The sequence below is a fragment of the Hippichthys cyanospilos genome, chromosome 19 (genome assembly GCF_059441005.1).
Source record: "Hippichthys cyanospilos isolate Australia breed blue-spotted pipefish chromosome 19, RoL_Hcya_1.0, whole genome shotgun sequence".
Lineage (NCBI taxonomy): Eukaryota > Metazoa > Chordata > Actinopteri > Syngnathiformes > Syngnathidae > Hippichthys > Hippichthys cyanospilos.
Window position 1 is genome coordinate 15,258,307 of NC_142387.1, and position 21,297 is coordinate 15,279,603.

The 21,297-nt window shown below is 43.6% G+C and overlaps 1 protein-coding gene across 2 annotated transcripts in view; it reads left to right on the forward strand.

The window, feature by feature from the left end:
• The first annotated feature begins 4,717 nt into the window (after nucleotides 1–4,717).
• The window catches only part of LOC148408085 (RNA-binding Raly-like protein), a 70,742-nt gene continuing 54,162 nt past the window's right edge, over nucleotides 4,718–21,297 (forward strand). The window contains exons 1-3 of one of the 2 annotated variants that reach the window (XM_088441893.1): nucleotides 4,718–4,854; nucleotides 14,537–14,588; nucleotides 17,530–17,723. In XM_088441893.1, coding sequence (XP_088298019.1) covers nucleotides 17,534–17,723 — 190 coding nt within the window. In that variant the 5' untranslated portion in view covers nucleotides 4,718–4,854; nucleotides 14,537–14,588; nucleotides 17,530–17,533. The remainder of the gene's footprint in view (nucleotides 4,855–14,536; nucleotides 14,589–17,529; nucleotides 17,724–21,297) is intronic. The other variant, XM_088441894.1, reaches the window with a different exon arrangement.

Below are 21,297 nucleotides of genomic sequence, written 5' to 3' on the forward strand. Positions count from 1 at the left end.
CATAGTAATTTGTCTCATTCAAAAAAACCCAGAACAAAAGCACTCAGGGTGCCTATTTTTTCCCTCGAATTTACTGCTTTTGTTGTTATTCCTTTGAGCATCTCATCAACCCACTGATTCATGTGCCACTTGACTGCTGATTACACCCGCGCTATACACTTGGAAAAAAAAAAAAAAAAACGAAACTAATTTCATTTGTGGCCGCAGAATTTGTCAAAGCGCCGCCGTTTTCTTTTTGCTTGCAAAAAGAGTTAAATTAAACAACCTAAGCAATGTTATCCAAACACATATAATAGCAGCCTTTTGTGGCATATATATAGATATATATATATATATATATATAGTTCCATTGCTGCCCTTGTTCTAATCGCAGCTTTAAAATCAGGAGAGGAAAATAACCATCAAACCTTTTCTTCAATATCGGATCAGCGCTTAGTCCGTTTTTAAGAACGAGAAGTTAAATCATGCAGTCAGTGTGTGATTACAGCTTTTAGCACTTCCCCTTATTTTGCTCGGAAAAAAAAAAAAAAAGGAATCATTGAAAGCCTCCTAACTCTCGACCGGTAATTAGCGCCGCGCTCATGCACTCACTTATCTTGCGGAGCGCTCCTCAGAGACGGGCGTCCAGGTCCAGGCTCACCATTCAGCCGCCGACGACTCGGCCAATTAGCGGCGACTCGCGGCCGGCCGGCCCTGGACCGGCCTCGCCTCGCCTCGCCTCGCCTCGTCTCGCCGCGCCAAGATTCCGCGCCTGGCATTTGACTTACTTACTTGCTTACGCTGTCCTTTACCTCAGACGTCTGGCCGTCGCCGCAGCCGCTGGCCCTTTAGGTTTCCGTGGCAACAGACTGAAGGAGCTATTCTCGGGGTCCGGACCTTCATTTGATTTGCCTGAGATTAATAAAGCATAAAGTCCACGGGGGGGAAAAAAGAGGCGGCGGCGACCTGCCAGGTGACTTGACGTCCTTAGAAAACGCAACGTCAACATCTGCATACTTTTTGTTTGACTTCTCCAGATGTCGAAAAAAAAACCTCCAGAATTAGAACCAACAAAATCGATTTTATGTATAGCGCGAGGTCGCACAATCAAACATTCCAAAAGCCAACCCAATGCAGCAAAACCCAACAGAAGACAAGCCAACTCATCTTTAAATCTGTTTCATACGATGTCACACCAATATCAGCCCAACATAGCAAAGCCCAATACATCAAAACCCAATGCACTGCAACCCAACATACAAAAACCCAATATAGTGCAACCCATCGTAGTCAACATTGCATAGCCCAGCATACCAAAAAGAAAAACCCAAGCCAATGCACCAAAACCCAATCAAAGAAAACCTCATTTTAGTGCACCAAATATAAGCCTAACATCACACAACTTCACATCTCGAAACCCAATGCAGTGCAACCCAACATACGAAAACCAACTCAAGAAAGCACAACCCCATAGGCTCAAGACTCAATATCATACAATTTATTCCACCAATATCAGCCCAACACAGTGCAACCAACCCAACAATCAAAAACCCATTGCGGTGTAACCCGAGACAGTCCAACTTTGCACAACCCCTGATGGCACCGCCCAACATACTGAAAACCAACCCAATGCAGCAAAACCCAATAGAATCAAAACTCACTATCATAAAATTGATCGCACCAAATATCAGCCCAACGTAGTGCAACCCAACAGTCAAAAACCCATTTTAGTCCAACATTGCACTCCCCGACATACTGAAAACCGACCCGATGCAGCAAAACATGTTATGCTGTAGTTTGTGCCGATTAAGGTCTGATTTGATAACAATTTCCGGAAGAATTCATGACGCCGAGAGTCAATCCCGGCAGGGAACGGTCATATCCGGAAAGGTGCTGACTAAATCCAGGGTTGTCGATAGGTTCATTTTGTTACTTTAGTGTTGTGGGCGTGCGCCACTGAAATCAGGCGCTTTTCTCTTCCGCTCCAGTGACGCTTTCCCGTCAGTCAAGTGCCCTCAAACAGCACATTGTGAAGGTAATTTCCCCCGCGGATAAGACTCTCCTTCACACACACGCGCGCGCTTTATTTGTCTTTGCGCTGAACAAACGCGGCCCCTCCCACCATCGGCCTCACCCACCCGCTGTGCCCGGCGACTTTCTTGTGTCGCGGCGATGAAGGGCACCCGCTGTTCTCAGCCGATACCGCCGTCATCCGCTCCCACCCTCCGCATTACTGACATCCCGCCTGCATTATTCACAAGCGCGCCGCTAACTCGCTCAGTCGCTTCGCAGTCGAGTCACCTTGTGTCACCTTTCGGGGCTTTGCCGCAACCCAAAAATGAGACCTTTCTCCGTCTTCCCGCCGTTTGATGCCAGGTCCGCGCGTAACGGCGGATAATGTGTTTTTTCCCCTCCTATTTTGATGAGATTCCCAGCGGGCGACATCGGGCCGCTCTTGAGATCGTCATACCGGAATGTGGCGGCTAAAATGTCGTTATAAAACATAGGGGGTCCGTGATGTAAAGTCGTGCCTCGCAACGTACCCCGACACAAAGCAATGATCTGTAACGTAACTAAACACGCCGCATCATAGCTGCGTGCGAATGGCGAAAAGCAACACGGCGCAGCACGACCGTTTTTTTCCGTATCGTAGGCCACGAATACAAGCCTTGAATTTTCTCAATTCCACAGTGCGCCCGACAATCCTGGTCCAAAAATACACAAAGTAGTGTAACACAATATAGTTCAATGCGACATACACGCACATTAGCAGTTCTCAAATTGTGGTATGAGTACCCCTGGGGTTCATGAAGATTTTTCAGGGGGTATCTGGGGTTTTGAGGTAGTTTTCAATAGTTAGGGTTGTATCAGCAAGTCTAATTTCATATTTTTTAATGCTGGGACAGTAGTTTTCAAATTAAAAGCAAAGTAATTGGAACATGAAGCTACTTGTTACTGAATTGTGTTATGATAGCTCCTTGACAAGACGTATGCCTTTATTTTTTTTCCCCTGTCATTAGTCGCACAATTGTCCGGCAGAAGTAAAACAGATGTTGTCACGTGATCGATCTTCATTTATCTGCTCCAGAAGTTTCCACGAGCTTCTCCGACACTCTCAGTCAAGCAAGGAACTCCAGACGAGGCGCACCAAATGTGACTTGAAATGAAAGAATCAATCTGCCGCACGCCAAGTCAGGAAGACGAAAAAAAAAAAGGAAAAAATAGCGTTGATCAGATTGTCGGGCTTGCTCGTTGACTTAATCGCCCCTGACAGAGGCGGCGGCGTCATGACTTATTCAAGGATGAACGACTTACTCGAGCACGTGCCATCCAGCGGAATTACCTCTGCCGCGTCTGGATAAATATAGTATACATATCTGCCGCATGAGTCACGCTGTCACACACTTCGCTCGTTTCAAGAATTCAAATGGTAGAATCCCGTCCGCTAACGCCCGCTTTCCCAAAAGAAACGGATTCATCTTTTAGCCAATGGGGCTCCCCGTGTTCTGATCATTTGGTACGTGTGGTGATGTCAACTGAAGTTGACGTCGCAATTTTTTTGCTAGCCTGTTAACAATGCTCCGTTTTGTTAGAATGAAGCTAACAGGAGAAAGACATTTACAAAAAAAAAAATTGTCAAGTGAAATTCGACATTTCTGTTTTGGCGAAACTAGAGCTCTTTCTTTACAAAAGAAAACTACGGGGAACTATATGCTCCCCACAACATTTATTGGCTTTTGCCGTAGCGGCGCGCGATATTTTTGCTAGCCCCTCTTTGAAATGTTCCGTTAAATGTTAGCATTATGCTAGCAGAAGAAACTGACAGTGCGTGATCAGGACGGGAGAAGTAAACTTCGGAACCCGATGTATCACATCCCAACATACGCAATTTAACATCCCGTAGCGGCAAGGCAAAATTGTTGCTAGCTCCTCTTTGAAATGTTCCATTAAATGTTAGCATCATGCTACCAGGAGAAACTGACAGTGTGGTAACACGACGGGAGAAGTAAACTTTGGAACCCGATGTATCACATCCCAACGTACGCAATCCAACACCCCGTAGCAGCAATATATTTTTGCTAGCCTGTCTTTGAAACGTCCCGGTTAATGTTAGCATTATGCTAGCAGGAGAAACTGACAGTGTGGTAACACGACAGGAGAAGCAAATGTTGGAACTCGATGTATCACATCCCAACGTACGCAATCCAACATCCCGTAGCGGAAATATATTTTTGCTAGCCTGTCTTTGAAATGTTCCGTTAAATGTTAGCATCATGCTACCAGGAGAAACTGACAATGGGAGAAGTTAACGTCGGAATTTGATGTATCACATCCCAACGTAAGCAATCCAACATCCCGTAGCGGCAACGCAATATAGTTTTGCTAGCCCGTCTTTGAAATGTTCCGGTTAATATTAGCATTATGCTAGCAGGAGATGCTAAATTAACCCAACAATTCATGTCAGAGCTTTCAATTGGAAGTTATTTGCAGAACTGATGGAGTTGTCGTCTTTGAATCTTCTCCAAGTGATATTATACAATTGTCTCGCCTTTAAAACAGCAGGAGAACAAGAAGCGGCGCCGTAGGACTTTCAAAAGTGTCTCGTAAAAGGTTTAAAGCACGCACGAGGTATGAAACCGGCGGCAGTTTGTTCATACGTCTTTTTATTTTTTATGTGGCAGATTTCCACTTAAGCGCCGGTGGGCCCGCAACGTTTGTAACCCGGAGAAGAGTAGCCCGCCAACTTCAAACGGAGACGCTTGATTTCTTGGAAGAACGTCTTATTTCTTCTCCGAAAAGTTCCCTGCTCACTCACTGGCTCAGGAAGTGCTCTCGGGGGAAACGTGAGGATGTAGCGAGTGGGAGGAAGAGGAGGTGAGCGCACACGTCACGTCACTTCAACCAGACAAAGTGGATCGCACTTTTAAACGCCCCTGTGTGTGTGTGTGTGTGTGTGTGTGTGTTCTTTTATTACTCTGCTATTTCCCCCTGCACACATTAATCCTGCCCCCCCATGCTTTACAGCCGCTGTCACTTCCTACCGGGACCGAATCGGAACATTACAACCCGAAAGTCCTCCATCTCTCAATGAGACACGCTCACACACACACACACACACACATGCCGAAAAACCCGTGATAAGGCAAGTCGCGGTTCAGCGAGATTGCGTCAAAAGCAATGCTGAGTCATGCATCGGCGCTGCCCAAAAAGTTGAAAAAGTTCGCTTTATTCCCAGGAGCGGTTGCGCGATTTCCGTATACGAGGTGTCCGTATTGACAAACCAAACAAAATTACACTTCAACCAAACTATGTGAGATTGACTAGGAGCAATTGAGATTTGAACACAAATAGGGCAGCAACACATGTAGACAGACAATGCATTGCGCACTCACTGGCTAAAGAATTAACATCTCATTTCCTGAGTTTAGAAGACAGTCTTTTTTGTTTTTATTATCGTGTGGTTTTACAATGTATTTATTACTGCTCCCTGGTGGCCAAGATGCTCACATCAGAAGAAATAGCTCAAAGTCATGGTGGAATAACTGTTGTAATACAACGAGGGGCATCCCGAACGGATTAATGGCATTACCATTCATTTCAATGGGCAAACATAGCTTAAGACAACATTTCAATTGCGAAAACAAACTCAACTCATAAGTCAAGGCACCGCCGCTGTATGTCAAACAAAGACTGCTCTATTTAGATAACGCCGAGCCATCTGCTCCAGGTGAGCCCAAAGTATATCGTCACATCTCCCCGCCCGTTACAGACACGCCGATGATTTGTACACTCATTAAGCGACTAATGAGCGTAGCATATGGCGTGGGCGTGTTGTTAGCGCCTCGCGCTATCTTCTGCCGAGCCGGCAGCTGCCCGGGACGGCCTTCAACTGTCACCTTGACACTTTGCTGCCCTCTGCAGTGTTGGCTTCGCTTTTCCAGTGACACATTGAGATATGCGCTCTAACATATGCAAATATATATATATATATATGTATATATGTATATATATATATGTATGTGTGTGTGTGTGTGTGTTTATATATTTATATATGTATATATGTTTATATATATATATTTATATATGTATATTTATATATGTATATGTTTATATATATTTATTTGAAAACAAACATCTAAAACAAACAGTGAATTTCATAAAAAATACAGTGAAAACTGAACCGTCTTCAATATCGCTTCTTTTTGGGTCGCTGTAACCGTGATCTTTTCTTCGCCAAGTGGTCCCTTGCCATTGACTCTTATTTATTTATTTATTTATTTCTTCCCACGGTCCGTAGAAGGCCGGCACCGTACCCCGAGTGACGTCTTGAAGGCGATCCTCCCGAAAAGGATTACTAACAAGCGACACGCGTAAAGCGAACGATCCTTTTAAGCGTTCCACTGTTAAACGCTCAGCGCGCCGCGGCGCTTTTGAATAAGAAGTTGCCGATTCCGAAGAAGACTTAAGTCGACATCAGAGCGAGCGCAGATAAGAGGCGAAGGATTACCACGCCGACGGCCCCGAGAAGCTGTCGGCGCCATCAAAGGTCATCTTTATGGCAGATTAGCACAAGCGGCCCGGCAGATAGGGCCCGGCAGAACATTTTATTACTACGCAAATGGCGTTGACATGGCTTTGGCTCTGACACCTGGAGATTGCTGGCTAAAGCTTTTTCCAATACGAAGTGAGTGGAAAATGCAAGAATCAAACTCTCCAACAATATCGTCAGCATCCAACAAACCGTACTTTACACGCTGTTATGGGGTCGGAACGTTATTTTATTCCCTATAATTTTGGAATTTATTCTGTATTTTTTTCGGCCATAAATCGGCATCAGACTGTAATCAAATCTCTATGTAATCTAAAGTGTCAGAACTGTTCTCAAAAACAAATGATTTTAAGTCAATATTTGTCCATAGAAAAATATTCAACATGTAGCGTCCCCTTTTGGGATTACAGTAGAGATCTGTTATCCAAAAGAAATAACTTCCTTATTAATAAATACATGTCCACAGAACATAATCAGCATAGTGTCAGACCTGTTCTCAAAAAGAAACATGTTTATATAAATATTTATCCACAGAAAAATATTAAACATAGAGCCTCCCCTTTTGGGATTACAGTAGGGATCTGTTCAAAAAAATAAATTCCCTTATTAATAAGTAATTAAAAAAAAATCATAAAGTGTCAGGCCTGTTCTCATATCCTTATAAATATTTGTCCACAGAAAAATACACAACTTCGTGTCCTCTTTTGAGATCATAGTAGAGACGTCTTCACAAAATGATTAATTTGGTAACGAGGTGATACATGGCAAATTGGGGCGAACCATTCTAGTATAATAAAAATAATCATCATAATAAATGTAATAAGCTGTGTTTTTAAAATAAATTGAATAACCTACTGAACATCAAATATGTTTTATCAACTTATATATTCATGAAACATTTCATTCATTCAATAATTATCTGTGAAGGATTTTCTCATGTTTGTTGGTTTTCTTTAAAAAGTACCCTCTGGGGTACCCGTACCCCCATTTGAAAACCACTGGATCATGGGGTGCGCTGTAGTTGGCACGCAGGATTGGGACACCGGTCCAATCCAGATTTGGCCTCACGGGAGCCGTGCGACGCTCATCGGATGTTAGTCATCAGGGCACGTCGTTTGGCGCTCGGCCGCCATAATGCAATAACGCCTTGCGCTGACAAACGGCCTCTAGCACTTTTATTTTAGCCCCGACGCACGACTTTGCCGGCGACCTTGGTATTTACGGCTCGACGCCGATACTCGAGAGCGCTCGGACTTCCCCGAACGGAAGCCGTTAAGGCACCCCGGCTTTATTTTGGAGCCGACGACGCCCCTCGGCCAGGACGCCAACGCTCGCTCATTAACGTAGCGGCAGGTAGAGGTCACCCCGTTGGGTCCGGGACACCCAAGTCACGCAAGGAAGCGCCGGAGTATAAATCAAGGCGCGCTTTGGATCGATTTTTTTTTTTTTTCCCCATTTGAGCCCGGCAACATTTTGCAGCAAATAGAAAGAGCCGTTTAATCTTATCTCCCGTTGCTTGTCGTCGGCCTCATTCAACAACAGCAAGGCTTTTTTTTTCACACTTTTCCTATTATGGCAACACAAATGGTTCATGGGCGACAAACTGACGAGTAAATTGTGAAAATAAATTGTTTCCTCGAGTCCTGCGGTGTTCACACCCGTTCAAATCACACGTACTCAAAGCTATTTTTCCCCCCGCCCGTTTTTGATGAAAAATCTTTCTCAGTGAATCTCCCGGAAAAAAGAATTGATCCTATAACACCAGTTTCATCAATCAACATGAAATTGGGTAGCCATGGCTGCCATTACAGGGGGTATGATAAAGTCCCAGGACCCAGTTCCAGAATTGAACAGGAAGTCAGCCATTTTGATTTGAGGCAGATATTTGAAGAAAACATCTGTAAAAAAAGACAGATTCACAAAGTCACATCAAATGACTTAGCGTATTTTTCCAAGTATAACGACCTCGCTTATAAGACGACCCCTCCCCTTTTTTACTTTAATTCGTGTGAATTTGACAAAAATCGTGAGTGTCTACCCCTGACTTTAGTGTTTACACTATTTGTTTTAATCATTTATGTGTATTGACACACTAATCAATCACCTAAAATGCAATTAGCGGTCCTGACCGACTCTCCGTTTGAAGGGTGAAGGCTTCCCGTTAGTCCCGTGTTCCTCTACTGCAGTAATGTAGAGAGAAATTCGTCCTGGTTCTCACCGCTTGTGTTCTAAAGCAGCTGCCCATCTTAAGTTATACCCCAACCTCATCGAGTAAACTTGTGACATCAAAATACAATCGCGCCTTTTTCAAAATGGCTTTCTCCCTAAAGAATCTTTGCACTTATAATGACCAGAATTCGGTTTAGTCGTCTTATACGACCACGCGGGCACGTTTTTATGCACGCAACCGATCGTGAGAGAAGGAGAGGCGTCCACTTTTAGCTTCATACGACCAATCGGCAAAAGAGAAGACGATCTTGTCCGCCGAAAGCGCTTTTTCTTTCTAAATCCAAATGTGGATCAGGTTCTTTTTCCCGTTTGGTGCTTTCTGAACCGAACTCTGAATCGATCCCGGCGAACGGCGGGGACTGGATTTTTCCAGTCTTGCAGACCGCAACGCAGTACGCGGAATCCAAGGGTTGATGGGTAATTTCTCCAAATGAGCTTCTGTAAATTGTCAGGCATTTTCGCCTACGCCAGCCAATGGCGCCGAAATTGAGTCTTCCTGAAGAGCGGAGACGAAAAGGGGAACGCGAGGGCCGCCCGCAGCATTACTAACGATGTCTCGTCTCGGTAGAGCGGCGCTTCCCGATTCGTCTTCTCTGGCAAGAGCTTGGCGTTCGCTCCCAAGTTAGCGGCCTCGAATCCTTCCCGGCAAATCCCCGGAGTCGCGCTGGCTGATGGGATCCAAGGATCCGCGTTCTCAGTTCTCTCAGCCCTCCCTCGTTTGTATTCCCACGGCGCCTTCACATGCGCTGACTTCAACGTGGCGTTCCCGCTCGTCGGGTTGGCTGTTCCCTTTTCACCAACCCCCTTTATTTATTTATTTATTTATCTTGTAAAATCCTCGTTTCATCCTGCGCTGGCGTGCCTCCGCCGTCCTCGCCTTCTGTTTCTTTATTCATGCGTCACCTGCTCGGTGACACTTTATCCCGGCGAGACAATTCCGCTAGAAGTCAATCTGGGCCGGCCGCATGAATAAATAACCGCGCCGTTTTCGCTAATAGTTGCTCGCCGACGATATTGCCGCCATTAGCTTCTCGGGATGGCAGGTGACGTCCATCTCCGCAGACTCGCGAGCGACCCCCGCACGGAACCAAAGTTGACATTTCCGGCTCAAACTTAACGGGGATCGGAAAATAATCAGGACGAGTGAGCCCGTCAAAGACAAAGCGAGGATCCGTTCGTCACGCGGCCCAGACGATATCTAGTCGGGCATCCCGGCGCCTAAGTGGGCGCCCTGTCGGCTCGCATCAGAAGGGACGAGAGTTTGTCGGCCGCGCCGGGATCGCGCGTGCTCGGCAGTGTTCCGGGGGCTCGCTTTTCCACACCCGATACCCGATTGAGCTCAAGCTTATATCCCAGAAGACATTTTGGGATTGATAATATTTAGTCGATGTATTTTTGAGTTACAAACCGTTTTGAAAATGTTTTCGCTATTTTAAAACTTTCCACACTTGAATAAATGCACCACACGCTTATGCGGTATTCGGTCCAATCCTTTGATCTTTACATTAAATGCATTTCACAGCAAAAGTGAAAGCATTGAAAGACGGCATGGAGCTGAAATTTCACCCTGATGCTGACATGTCAAAGTTCAACATTGCACGACCACTTAGTTATCACACTAGCAGGAGTGTGCCCCCCCCCTTGGGTAAAATACTGTGAGCAGAACATGTCCAAAAAAGGGACACAAAACGGCGTTTCGGTGGTTTAATTTTTTTAAGAGGTATTTTTTGGCAGCGACATTTCTAACCACTAAACAATAACCAAGAAAAAAGCTAGCTAATCGCAAACTCATAAACTATAGAACTTTGTAACTAATAAATGAATCGTTGTTTACTTGGATGAGTGAACAAAATCTCATTTCGCTAACTCCGACTTTGGCGTCGGAAATGAATATCGCAACATGCTTGCGATCCCTTTTTGCTTCATATTTTGAATAAATAGCTTATGAATGATGGCTCACTTTCATTTGGCTGTTCTAGACAAAAAAAAACCCCAACAATTGTGACTTCCACTTATCATTTCATTGTCATCAGTTTGTTGTCTCAAGGAGACATTGAATATTCAAATATGCTAATGAGGCGAAAAGCGACGTGACGAGCGTCCGATTAGCGCGGCGGCAACGAGACGATGTTAGACGGCGTTCACGACCAACAAACATTTGCATCTCAATGCCATTTTTTTTTCATCTCGTACCGTGCGTCGGAAGAAATACGGCTGACGACGACATATATTTAGTACTCATTTTCTCAACTTCCTGTCATTCGGAGACACGCTAACGAGCTTTATTTCTTTTGTCGCTGTCGGACTTAAGAATGAGCCACACCGTTAAAAAACAGTCCAGGAAATCAAGCTGAAGCACAAGAATTCTATGAACGTGCAACATCTAGTCCCCACTTCTGACATCTGTGTGTCTTAATGGAAGATCCTGTTGAAGATGGTCCAGTATCATGTCTCATTCCAATGTCCTAAAATAATCAACATAAGAATCCCACTTCTGACACCGATTCTGAGGATTCTGCCTTTAACACCCGTTCCTGCTGATCTCAGTGGAAATGTGGCTCTCAAATGAGGACTATGCCCAATGGATCCCATTTCGGTTATTGAAAAGGTCTCACAACTCAGTTCTCAGTCTCCCGAGCCAGTACACCCGAGGATCCCGCTTCTAACACCCGTTCCTGCTGATCTCAGTGGGGTTAGTCCAAGTTCTCTGAAATGTGGCTCTCAAATGAGGACTATGCCCAATGGATCCCATTTCGGTTATTGAAAAGGTCTCACAACTCAGTTCTCAGTCTCCCGAGCCAGTACACCCGAGGATCCCGCTTCTAACACCCGTTCCTGCTGATCTCAGTGGAGTTAGTCCAAGTTCTCTGAAATGTGGCTCTCAAATGAGGACTATGCCCAATGGATCCCATTTCAGTTATTGAAAAGGTCTCACAACTCGGTTCTCAGTCTCCCGAGCCAGTACACCCGAGGATCCCGCTTCTAACACCCGTTCCTGCTGATCTCAGTGGAGTTAGTCCAAGTTCTCTGAAATGTGGCTCTCAAATGAGGAATATGCCCAATGGATCCCATTTCGCTTCCTGAAAAGGGGTCACAACTCATCTCTTGTTAGTCTCCCAAGCCAGTCCGCCTGAGGATCCCACTTCTAACACCCGTTCCTTCTAAACTCAGTGGAGTTAGTCCAAGGTCCCGAAAGGTATCACATGAGGAAACTGCCAATGGGTTTTCGTGGAGATGCTCATCCTGAAAAGGCCTCTCTCAACTCATTTCCCTCCCAAGGCACTATGCCTGAGGTTCCCACTTCTGACACCAGTTCCTGCTGTTCTTCTGGAGATCGCTGTGAAAATAGGCCAGGATCCCGACATAGATATTCCGTCCGTATGAGATTCCACTTTGGGCAGAGATCTCAGAAGACGCAATGAACACAAATTCCAGTCTTTCAAAAACCCCCCTTCAACAATCACATTTTGTGCGCGGGTTCAGGCCTTCGGCGCTTATCTCGGATGGCTTCTTATCACGACACGCAAGATCCTCGACCTTTTGCACAGTCTCAGGGAATAGCGTAACGCTCGAAAAGAATAATGATGATGAACTGCCAGCTTTCCTGCTAATTAAGAAAAAGCGCCAGAGGATCCATAATTATTCGAGAGAGGCTCGGGGCCACTTTGCAGCACCGGTCGATGACTGAGCTGTGATTGACACTGACCACCGATATGAACATTATTCAATTAATAACTCCAATTACATCGACAAAAGAAAAGTCGGCAAATATTTAAATTTGCCATTTAAAGGTCGGGATTCCACAAAAAAAGCACTGCACATAAATGTGTACTGCTTTTCAAATGATATGAAAGTATTGCTACGAAATATATCTGTGAACCAGAAGCCGGATCAACACAAAGGATCCCGCTTCTGATACCTAAAGTTCATAGGGAAAATCCACTGGAGATTGTTCTAGGATCCTCAAAAGGGTTTGTTTTCTAATCCACCCGAGGGATCCCACTTCTGACACCAATTCCTGCCATTCACAAAGAGATCTCATTGGAGATGGTCCGGGATTTTGCATGAGAGGTTCATCTCTCTCTACCATTGGTCTCCTGGTCCAGCACAGGTCATCCCACTTCTGACACTGATTCCTGTCATTCACAAGGAGATCTGGTTGGAGGTGATCCAGGATCTTGTTTTTGAGGTGCATCGCTGCACAGCTGATCTCCTGGTCCAACACGGGTGATCCCACTTCTGATGCCAATTCCTTCCATTCACAAGGAGATCCCACCAGTAGAGGTGGTCCGGGATTCCTGCCATTCACAAGGAGATCTGGCTGGAACCGATCCAGGATTTTGCATTTGAGATGTCTCCCTGCACCACTAGTCTCCTGGTCCAATACAGGGGATCCACTTCTGATGCCAATTCCTTCCATCAACAAGGAGATCCCCGTAGAGGTGGTCCTGATTCCTGCCATTTACAAGAAGACGCCATTAGAGATGGTCCCGATCCTCAAAATGGTGTTTTTAGTTGCCCATCCTAATGTTTCAATCCCATCCACCAGGAGGATCCCACTTCTGACACCACTCCTGCCATTCATCCTAGTCATCCAAATTCTGAAATGAGTGCCTCTCAACTGCATCATTTCATTCTGGTCCTCAAATTCAACGCACGGGATCCAACTTCTGACACCAACTCTTGCTACTGAGATCCCAGTGGCAATGTTGAGACCTTTACTCCTAATCCAGCCCAGGAGATCCGACTTCCTGCAGTAATTCCTACAGTTGCGAGACAATCCACAGTTATCAGTAAAAGTCAGTCTTTGACGCCCATGAACGTCAATGGCACTGAACGACGAGATAAGTAGTCGGGTGTCCCGTATTCATCAAGGTGTCTTTAAAGAGCGTCGGCACCCTCGTCGTTAGCCGCGAAGGCGGAGGTCGATTGGATTTTTCCAGCGACGCGAGCGAGTAGCGGCATGGCAATGACTCGCCAGACGTGCTTTTGCCTTTTTTATTCTCCGCGTTTACCTTTTGTCACCGGGCCGAGGGCCGCCGTCTGCCAAGGACGGACGGCGAGACGGGGAGAAAACGAAACGAAACAAAACGAAAACGAGACGAGTTGAAAAGAAAGCCGAGACCTTCGCCGAGGCCACGGGGTTATTGTCACTTCCTCTTTTGTCAAACGGAATTTTTCTATTCGTCGTCACTCAAAGCATAAAATATATTTACCGCATCCCTCTGCATATTTGAGATTTTTACTTTTTTTTTTCTTCCCGCTTTTGAATTTCTCTTTCGGCAGGTTCAGATTTCAAAGGAAGAATCCGATTTACCGGGAAACAGAACTCAAAAGATATTGGGTCAAAGCGCCGACGCGTGGAAAAATATTGCTTTCAGATAGGTTAGCGTAAATGTTGGGGGGAAATTAAAAACCTTCAAAAGTTGCAACATCAACAATAACGCGAGCGTATATCGTCTTACCTCACCACTTTGTGCATCACCTTTTACGGTATCACTCATTTTTGTTGTTTGTTTTTTGTTTCTTTTCAAAAATGCATATCAATCGTCATGTATATGTGTATAAATGTATGTATATGTGCACTGTATACAGTATATGTATGTGTACACACACACACATATTCAAATAATTAGTGTTTTAAGTAATTTTTTTACATCACATTTACAAGCATCTAAATTTGACTGAACCCCCCCCCAAAAATTTTCCCATGAACATTTTAATGTTTATAGATGTATACAATGTTTATTTATTTATTTATTTATTTATTTTTTACAGGGAAGCCAGTGAGATGAAAAAACAGCGCAAATACTTGATGCCTCTTATTTTGGTGAGTCTTTTATTTTTTCCTTTTCCTCAAAGTGTTTTACAATGTTATCCAATTTGTTGATTGCAAAAGATTGACAAAAGTCACTTAGGAATACTATAAAAGTGTTTTTTTAGTAAATGTAAATCCATGAGCGTCGAAGCTCATTTTCTTAGGCCGTCTATGGCTTTTCACATTATGCATTAGAATTAAGCTAAGGGGCCTCGATTGCAGTAACTTCAATGCTAATTCTGCTAGCCTGTCTACGAGGTTTTCAATGCTATTTTAGCATGAAGCTACTACTATTGAATTTTGCTCGGACTTTTTTAGTTGTTGATTTTCTTAAATGAGGAAATCCATGCTCGGGCGTGCTTTACCGCTTCGCTGGTCCTTTCCGATCCGATCAGCATTCCTAAAAGACGGCGTCTCCCGCGGGGCGAGCCGTCCGAGTTAGCGTGTCAATTGCAATCCTTTGCCCGACCGTCGTTTCCCAACTCCAGCAAACAGACGGCCAACAAGTTAGGATTAATGGAGGTGATGGGAGAGGGAGAAATCTCGCACTTAAGTCCAATTAAAGTGATGGCCCATGTCAGAGCGCTTACAAATCAAACGGCGACCTTGGACGAGTCACCGCAGAAGTTAAAGAGCTTTCAAAAATATAAATGGCGCCAGTATGCTAATGATTGTCGTACTGTAGCTCGCTAGCTTTTGGAAAAATACGTCGGAGGTATTCGAAACACATTTCGAGGACTTTTTTTTAACATTAATGTCTCATCCACTGCCAGTTCAATCATTATGGATTTTTGTGTGAATGTATGTATGTGTGTATATATCTATATCTATTATATCTATCTATATGTATTTTTTTATTTTGTTTGTTTTGCTTGACTTTAAGTTAAAAAATAGTTTTTCATATCATATCATATATCTATATACTGTATGTATGTATATATATATATATATATATATATGTATATATATGTATATATATATATATATATACATTGTATCAAGAAATGTGTGTGTGTGTGTGTGTGTGTGTGTGTGTGTGTGTGTGTGTGTAAGGAAGTGAAAGTGTGCGGCAATAGCAATATTGCACAAAGATGACCACTATAAGGACTCAGCGGATGCGCAATCAATTTTTAATGCCTTTCTGCAGGAGCGCCGCATTCTAATAATGCTGCGGCTGCACTTTTTGTCCCGGAATGAAAGAACGGAGGGAGAAAAAAAAACCTCAACTCCTAAAGATAAATTCCCATTTGAGGCTATTGGCAACGCTTTGCCGCCACAAGTCGCCAGTCATTTTTGATGGACAGCTCGCCGCTCGTAATTGCTTTCAGCTCTCGCATTAACACCAAACGCACTTTTGATGGCTACCCGGAAATCATTTGATGGCTTTCTCCTCCGCTCTCGGGCCGCCCACCTCACCCAGTTCCACTTTTCCCTTTTTTTTTAACCTTTCTTTGAAGTGTCGCCCGTGGAGCTCGGGCCTTAATGGAAGAGCCGCAGGTTTTTCTCTGCATTTGGTCCAGTGTGTTGCCAGTGAAGTCACTTAAATCATGCCTGGAGAAACCCTTTGCTCAAAAAAAAATAGAATATATATATATATATATATATATATATATATACAAAAACGCACCAATAAGTTGCTTCATGTTCCAGTTAATTTGCTCTCCGTTTGAAAAGAATGTCTGGCAAGTGCCTTCACGTAGCGCAGATTGTCAAGCGCTGCGGCGGGCGCTGACAAACAATCGGAGCTGACGTTTCCAATGGCGCCATCAAGATGAAGTCGGATTTAAGAGTTTGCGCCGCCGGGGAATCAAAAGCATCCCGTTTACCGAGTCTCTCGGTCCATCCGGCGGCGTCATTAGAGGCTCGCCAGCAGGAAAGGCTCAAATTGACACTCGCAGTGGCGCTCCAAACAAAACGTGACGCCATGGCGGCCGCGCATTTCCATTCCCATTACGGCGAGTTGACTTCCTGCAGTCTATTTGTGCAATACGCTTCTTTTTTTTTCTGAGCTCTACTCAAGTAAAAAAAAAAAATGTTTGGTAGTCCTGAGTTCAAGGAGAAAGTGTTGGAATCAGGCCGAAATTTTATCATTAAAACTCACAAATTGTTTGACGAACAATGGACATGGGCGAAAAAAAAATCCAACATCGTATAGTCCCAAAAAAAAATGTTATGTTTATTACTATTTAAATCTAATTTTGTACTGGACTATATTTTGGACTATACAGTTGCCCATGTTGGCCACCTGGGGGCAGTACAAGCCAGGCAGACAGATGCAATGTCCATTGAAGCCTCTCTGCTCTTTCCCAGGTCATCAATACAGCACTAATACTTGTCATTCTTTGCAGCGGATAAAGAATATATGATAGAGTACGTTATCGTATTGTTGTGGCGCTAACCCTTACCCACGTTTCAAAAAAACGTTTTCAATTGATTAAATTATGTAGGGGCAGTAAAACGATTTTAAAATGAATTGGTACATCAGAGAAAAGGGGTTTACTGTATCCCGATTGGCGGCGTTATTTAGCGCCGAGCGCAATAAATCTTCATTTAGCGGCTAAAGCGGCGCCGTTCAAGCCTTTGACCTTTCGTAAGCGCCCATCACTGGAAGCGTGACAGCAACCATTACCTTCAGCGCGCCTCCAATAAAAGCCAGAATGTTCTCCACGACCGTGTAGCCCCTCCCCCTCGGATCCTCCTTGGCTCGGTACTCGGCCCGCTCAGTTGTCGTCGCGGCGCTTGCGCCGAGACGTTTCCAAAGCGCGCGCGAGGAGAACAAACGCCTCGCATCTGGATGGCCTCACTTCATTCATCCGCGCAACAATCAAGTCGGCGAGCCGAGCAACTGTTCGCCGCGCTCGGCACGGAAATCGTACGCCGCCGTTCTCCTCTTCCAAGACCCCCCCCCCCCCTCCCCTTTTTGGATGGCTTTGTCTCACTTCAATCCTTCCAGCTGGATGAGGAACGTCTACGGATGTCGCCTTCCGCCAATTGGCCAGATGTTCAGCCGCAACCTTGGCCCGACGGGAGTCCTAGTGGACAAACACGTGTACTGCAGCCAAGCGTTGTCACCTTCAACGTCACCTTCAGCGGGCAGATGGAAAAGCTGTCGTAGAAACATACCTGCTGCAACGCAACTTGCGTTAAGTACGTCAACACACACATTTCCTTGTAGACGCACAACACAAACACTTTAAACTGTACAAAGCCACACTTTCCGCTCAATATACACACAAAGTTCACTAACATAATGGTATACACACACTTCAATTTAGAAACACGTACACAAAGCCGTTATGTATACCCACCACACACACCTTTCATGTGATACTAAAATACACAATTTTCACGCTATTTTCACGCTACAGTATAGTGTACACAAATTTTGTAGTATACTAAAATACTTAACCCACATACACACTATTTTCACGCTACAGTATAGTGTACACACTTTATAGTATACTAAAATACATAAGTCTCCACACATATATGTAACACACACATTTCACAGTATAGACACACAATTTTTATTCACACTGACAAATCTGTTATATAGTACCAACGCAACTTTCATAGTATATTCAAATATACAATGTTTGTGGTTTACATACACACATTCACAACTTTCACAATGTGGTATACACACACATCTTTGATTATATGCTGGAATACACAACTTTTGTGGTTTACACAAACACACACGCATGCACGACTTCCACGGTACACACACAATTTTACAGTATGGACACCTGAACATCCACAGTATCGTATACACACATTCTATCATATACTAACATACACAACTTTAGTAGTTTCAACACATACAAGCTCATAACACACTTTCACATTACGGTATACACACAACCTTCGCCCTATACTGACAAACAAATCATAGTGTACAAACACAACTTGTATAGTATACTAAAATATACAATGTTAGTGGTTTACACCCACATTTTCTTACACACACATTGACAACTTTCACAATATGGTATACACGCACACAATTCACGTCATACTAACATTCACAACTTTTACACAAAAAATGGAAGACTACTTTCATGATACACATGCTCAGAACTTTCATGGTATACGTCTACGGTGCATACTCATCTGTCATGGTATATACACACAACGTTCATTTATGGTGTATTAAAATTGACAACGTTTGCGGTTTACACAAAAGTCGGACACTACTTTCATGATACACATGCTCAGAACTTTCATGGTATACATCCACGGAGCGTACTCATCTTTCGTGGTATATACACACAACTTTCGTGGTGTACTAAAATTGACAACTTTTGCGGTTTACACAAAAGTGGCACACTACTTTCATGATACACATGCTCAGATCTTTCATGGTATACATCTACGGTGCATACTCATCTGTCATGGTATACACGCACAACATTCATGGTATACTAAAAATCACAACGTTTGCGCTTTACACAATAATGGCAGACTACTTTCAGGATATACATGCTCAGAATTTTCACGATATACATACACAGCGTGTACTCACTTTCATGGTATACACACATTCTTCATGGCGAAAATTTCTGGTGTTATCCAAGTAATTAAAAGTCTTGATGCAGCAACTCGTCTCGCGTCGCCTCTCTGGGCCCGTTTTTTTTCTTTCCATTAGCAAAGTGCAAAAACGCGAGGCGTGACAAACGTGTCCGGCGGCGCTCGCGCTAAAGGTTAATCAAGCCTGATTGGCTCGTTTACGGGGAGCAAAGGCCGCGCCCCAAGGAGCAAGCGCTTCACTTGTTCCCGCGCGAGCAGACGAGGAACGTCGCCCGCGATAGAATCACTCTCGTGAAATACCGCCCGCTAGCTTAACGCTAACACGTCACGTGAAACGCCATTGATGGGCTAACGGAAATTAGCGCTAGTATTTTAGTTATTGCAAAAATTTGCTTTGGGGAGCTGGCGGCTTCCTCATCCAATCAATGTAATTGCGCGTGACAGTTTCACGCCGTCCTCGGCACTTTTTCGCCGCCGATCGATAGCCCCGCCACTCAAGGAGATTAAATATTGCGCGTTGAGATCGAGCTGATGAGTTTTTGAGGGTTAAGCACTTTTATTGCGGTTTTATTCTCCTCTTTATGTCGGTTTTTTTTATGGCCTAGTAGTGACAGCGTGAAATGTTTTAATTGCGCTTTAATTGGCGGTGTCGTCAGGTGACGTGCAATACAAATCGAAGGCTTTGAGTACTTCGTCGTATACAAGAATGAAGCGGAAAACTCAAACGCAATTCACGCAGAAATGAAATGTAAGTGTAGAAGAAATCCTTTAAATTAACTGAGGCTGCAGTCTCTGAAGCTGCAATACTGAAAAATGTGGAAACCTTTTCTCATTCACTCCCAAAGACGTGATTTTACGTGTTTTTTTTTTTTGTCTTATTACCTTCAATCCCAGGTACTTGTATACATTATTTTCAAGTATTTGGCTGAGGTTTAGTGCCGAAGTATACAATTACACTTGTACTACAGGTCCTAAAGTAATCGATACTTTGTAATTAAATGTGAAAATAATCAATTTGCATCGAAAGGACTAAAGTAATTTGGTACTAAAGTAATTGATTTGTCCTTTTCACCTAAAGTAATAAAACAATTTAGTACTTAAGTACTCAAACAACCACTCTTGGTACTAAAGTAATCAATATTTTAAATAATTACCTAGTAAATAATTATAATAGAAATAATATAGTGTACTGTAAAAGTATATAAATACAAATAGATAATTATGAAAGTAATCACTTTAGGAACGAAAGGACTCAAGTAACTTGATACTAAAGTAAATGATTACTTTAGTCCTTTGTTACCTAAAGTAGTGAATTATATAAGTACTTAAGTACTCAAAAAAAATCACTTTAGTTCTTAGTTCATGAACCCTTTATTAAGTTCTTAATTCACCAGCCATTTTTTAGACCCTTCTTTAGCCAAATATTGGAAAAAATAGAAGTACCTGACATTAAATCTCTGAAGAAAAAGTAAAGATTTGGCATTGGGATTGAAGGAGTTAAATTTGTCTCAAAATTAGTAATAAAAAAAAGAGAATACCGAAGCGCATCCCCCTCCAAAAAAAAAAAAAAAAATCAAGACAGTTAGCCAGCCAGCTTTGTCATTTAATGCAAGCGAAAGAAAAAAAAAAAAAGCCTTTGTGTGGGTGCGCTGCTATTTATTAGACGTAGCGGTTTGCAAATCCGCTTTTAATAAAGCCCGCCAGTGACTTAGCAGACAGGCTCCTATTCCAACAACAGCCACCCAAGAAAAAAACACATATTCAACATCCGGATGCTAATCTAGAAGACTGCCAGAAAAGGTTGACATCAACCAGCACAAGCATATATTCTTTATCTTCCGTGAAGAAAGACTATTATTAGTGCTGTACTGATAAACGGAGGAGCTGAGACTCCACTGTAGTGTGTTTGTGTGTCCATCTCGTAGTCACTGTCCTGTACTGGCGCAGACATCGTGACAATTTGTTCAATTCTTTTGAACCCGTTCGCTGCCGTTGACGAGTATACCCGTCAATATTTTTGGGCGGAATGGGGGGTGCGGCGTTTGGTGCTGCTCTTCTTTAAATTTCAAACGTGTTTTGAATAAGACTTTTGGTGCGGCAGAAGTGGAGGATCAATATTTTCGATCACTTCAATAGAGAGAGGGGAAAACGTTTCTTTTCAAATTAAGAGCAAATTCATTGGAACAGGGTT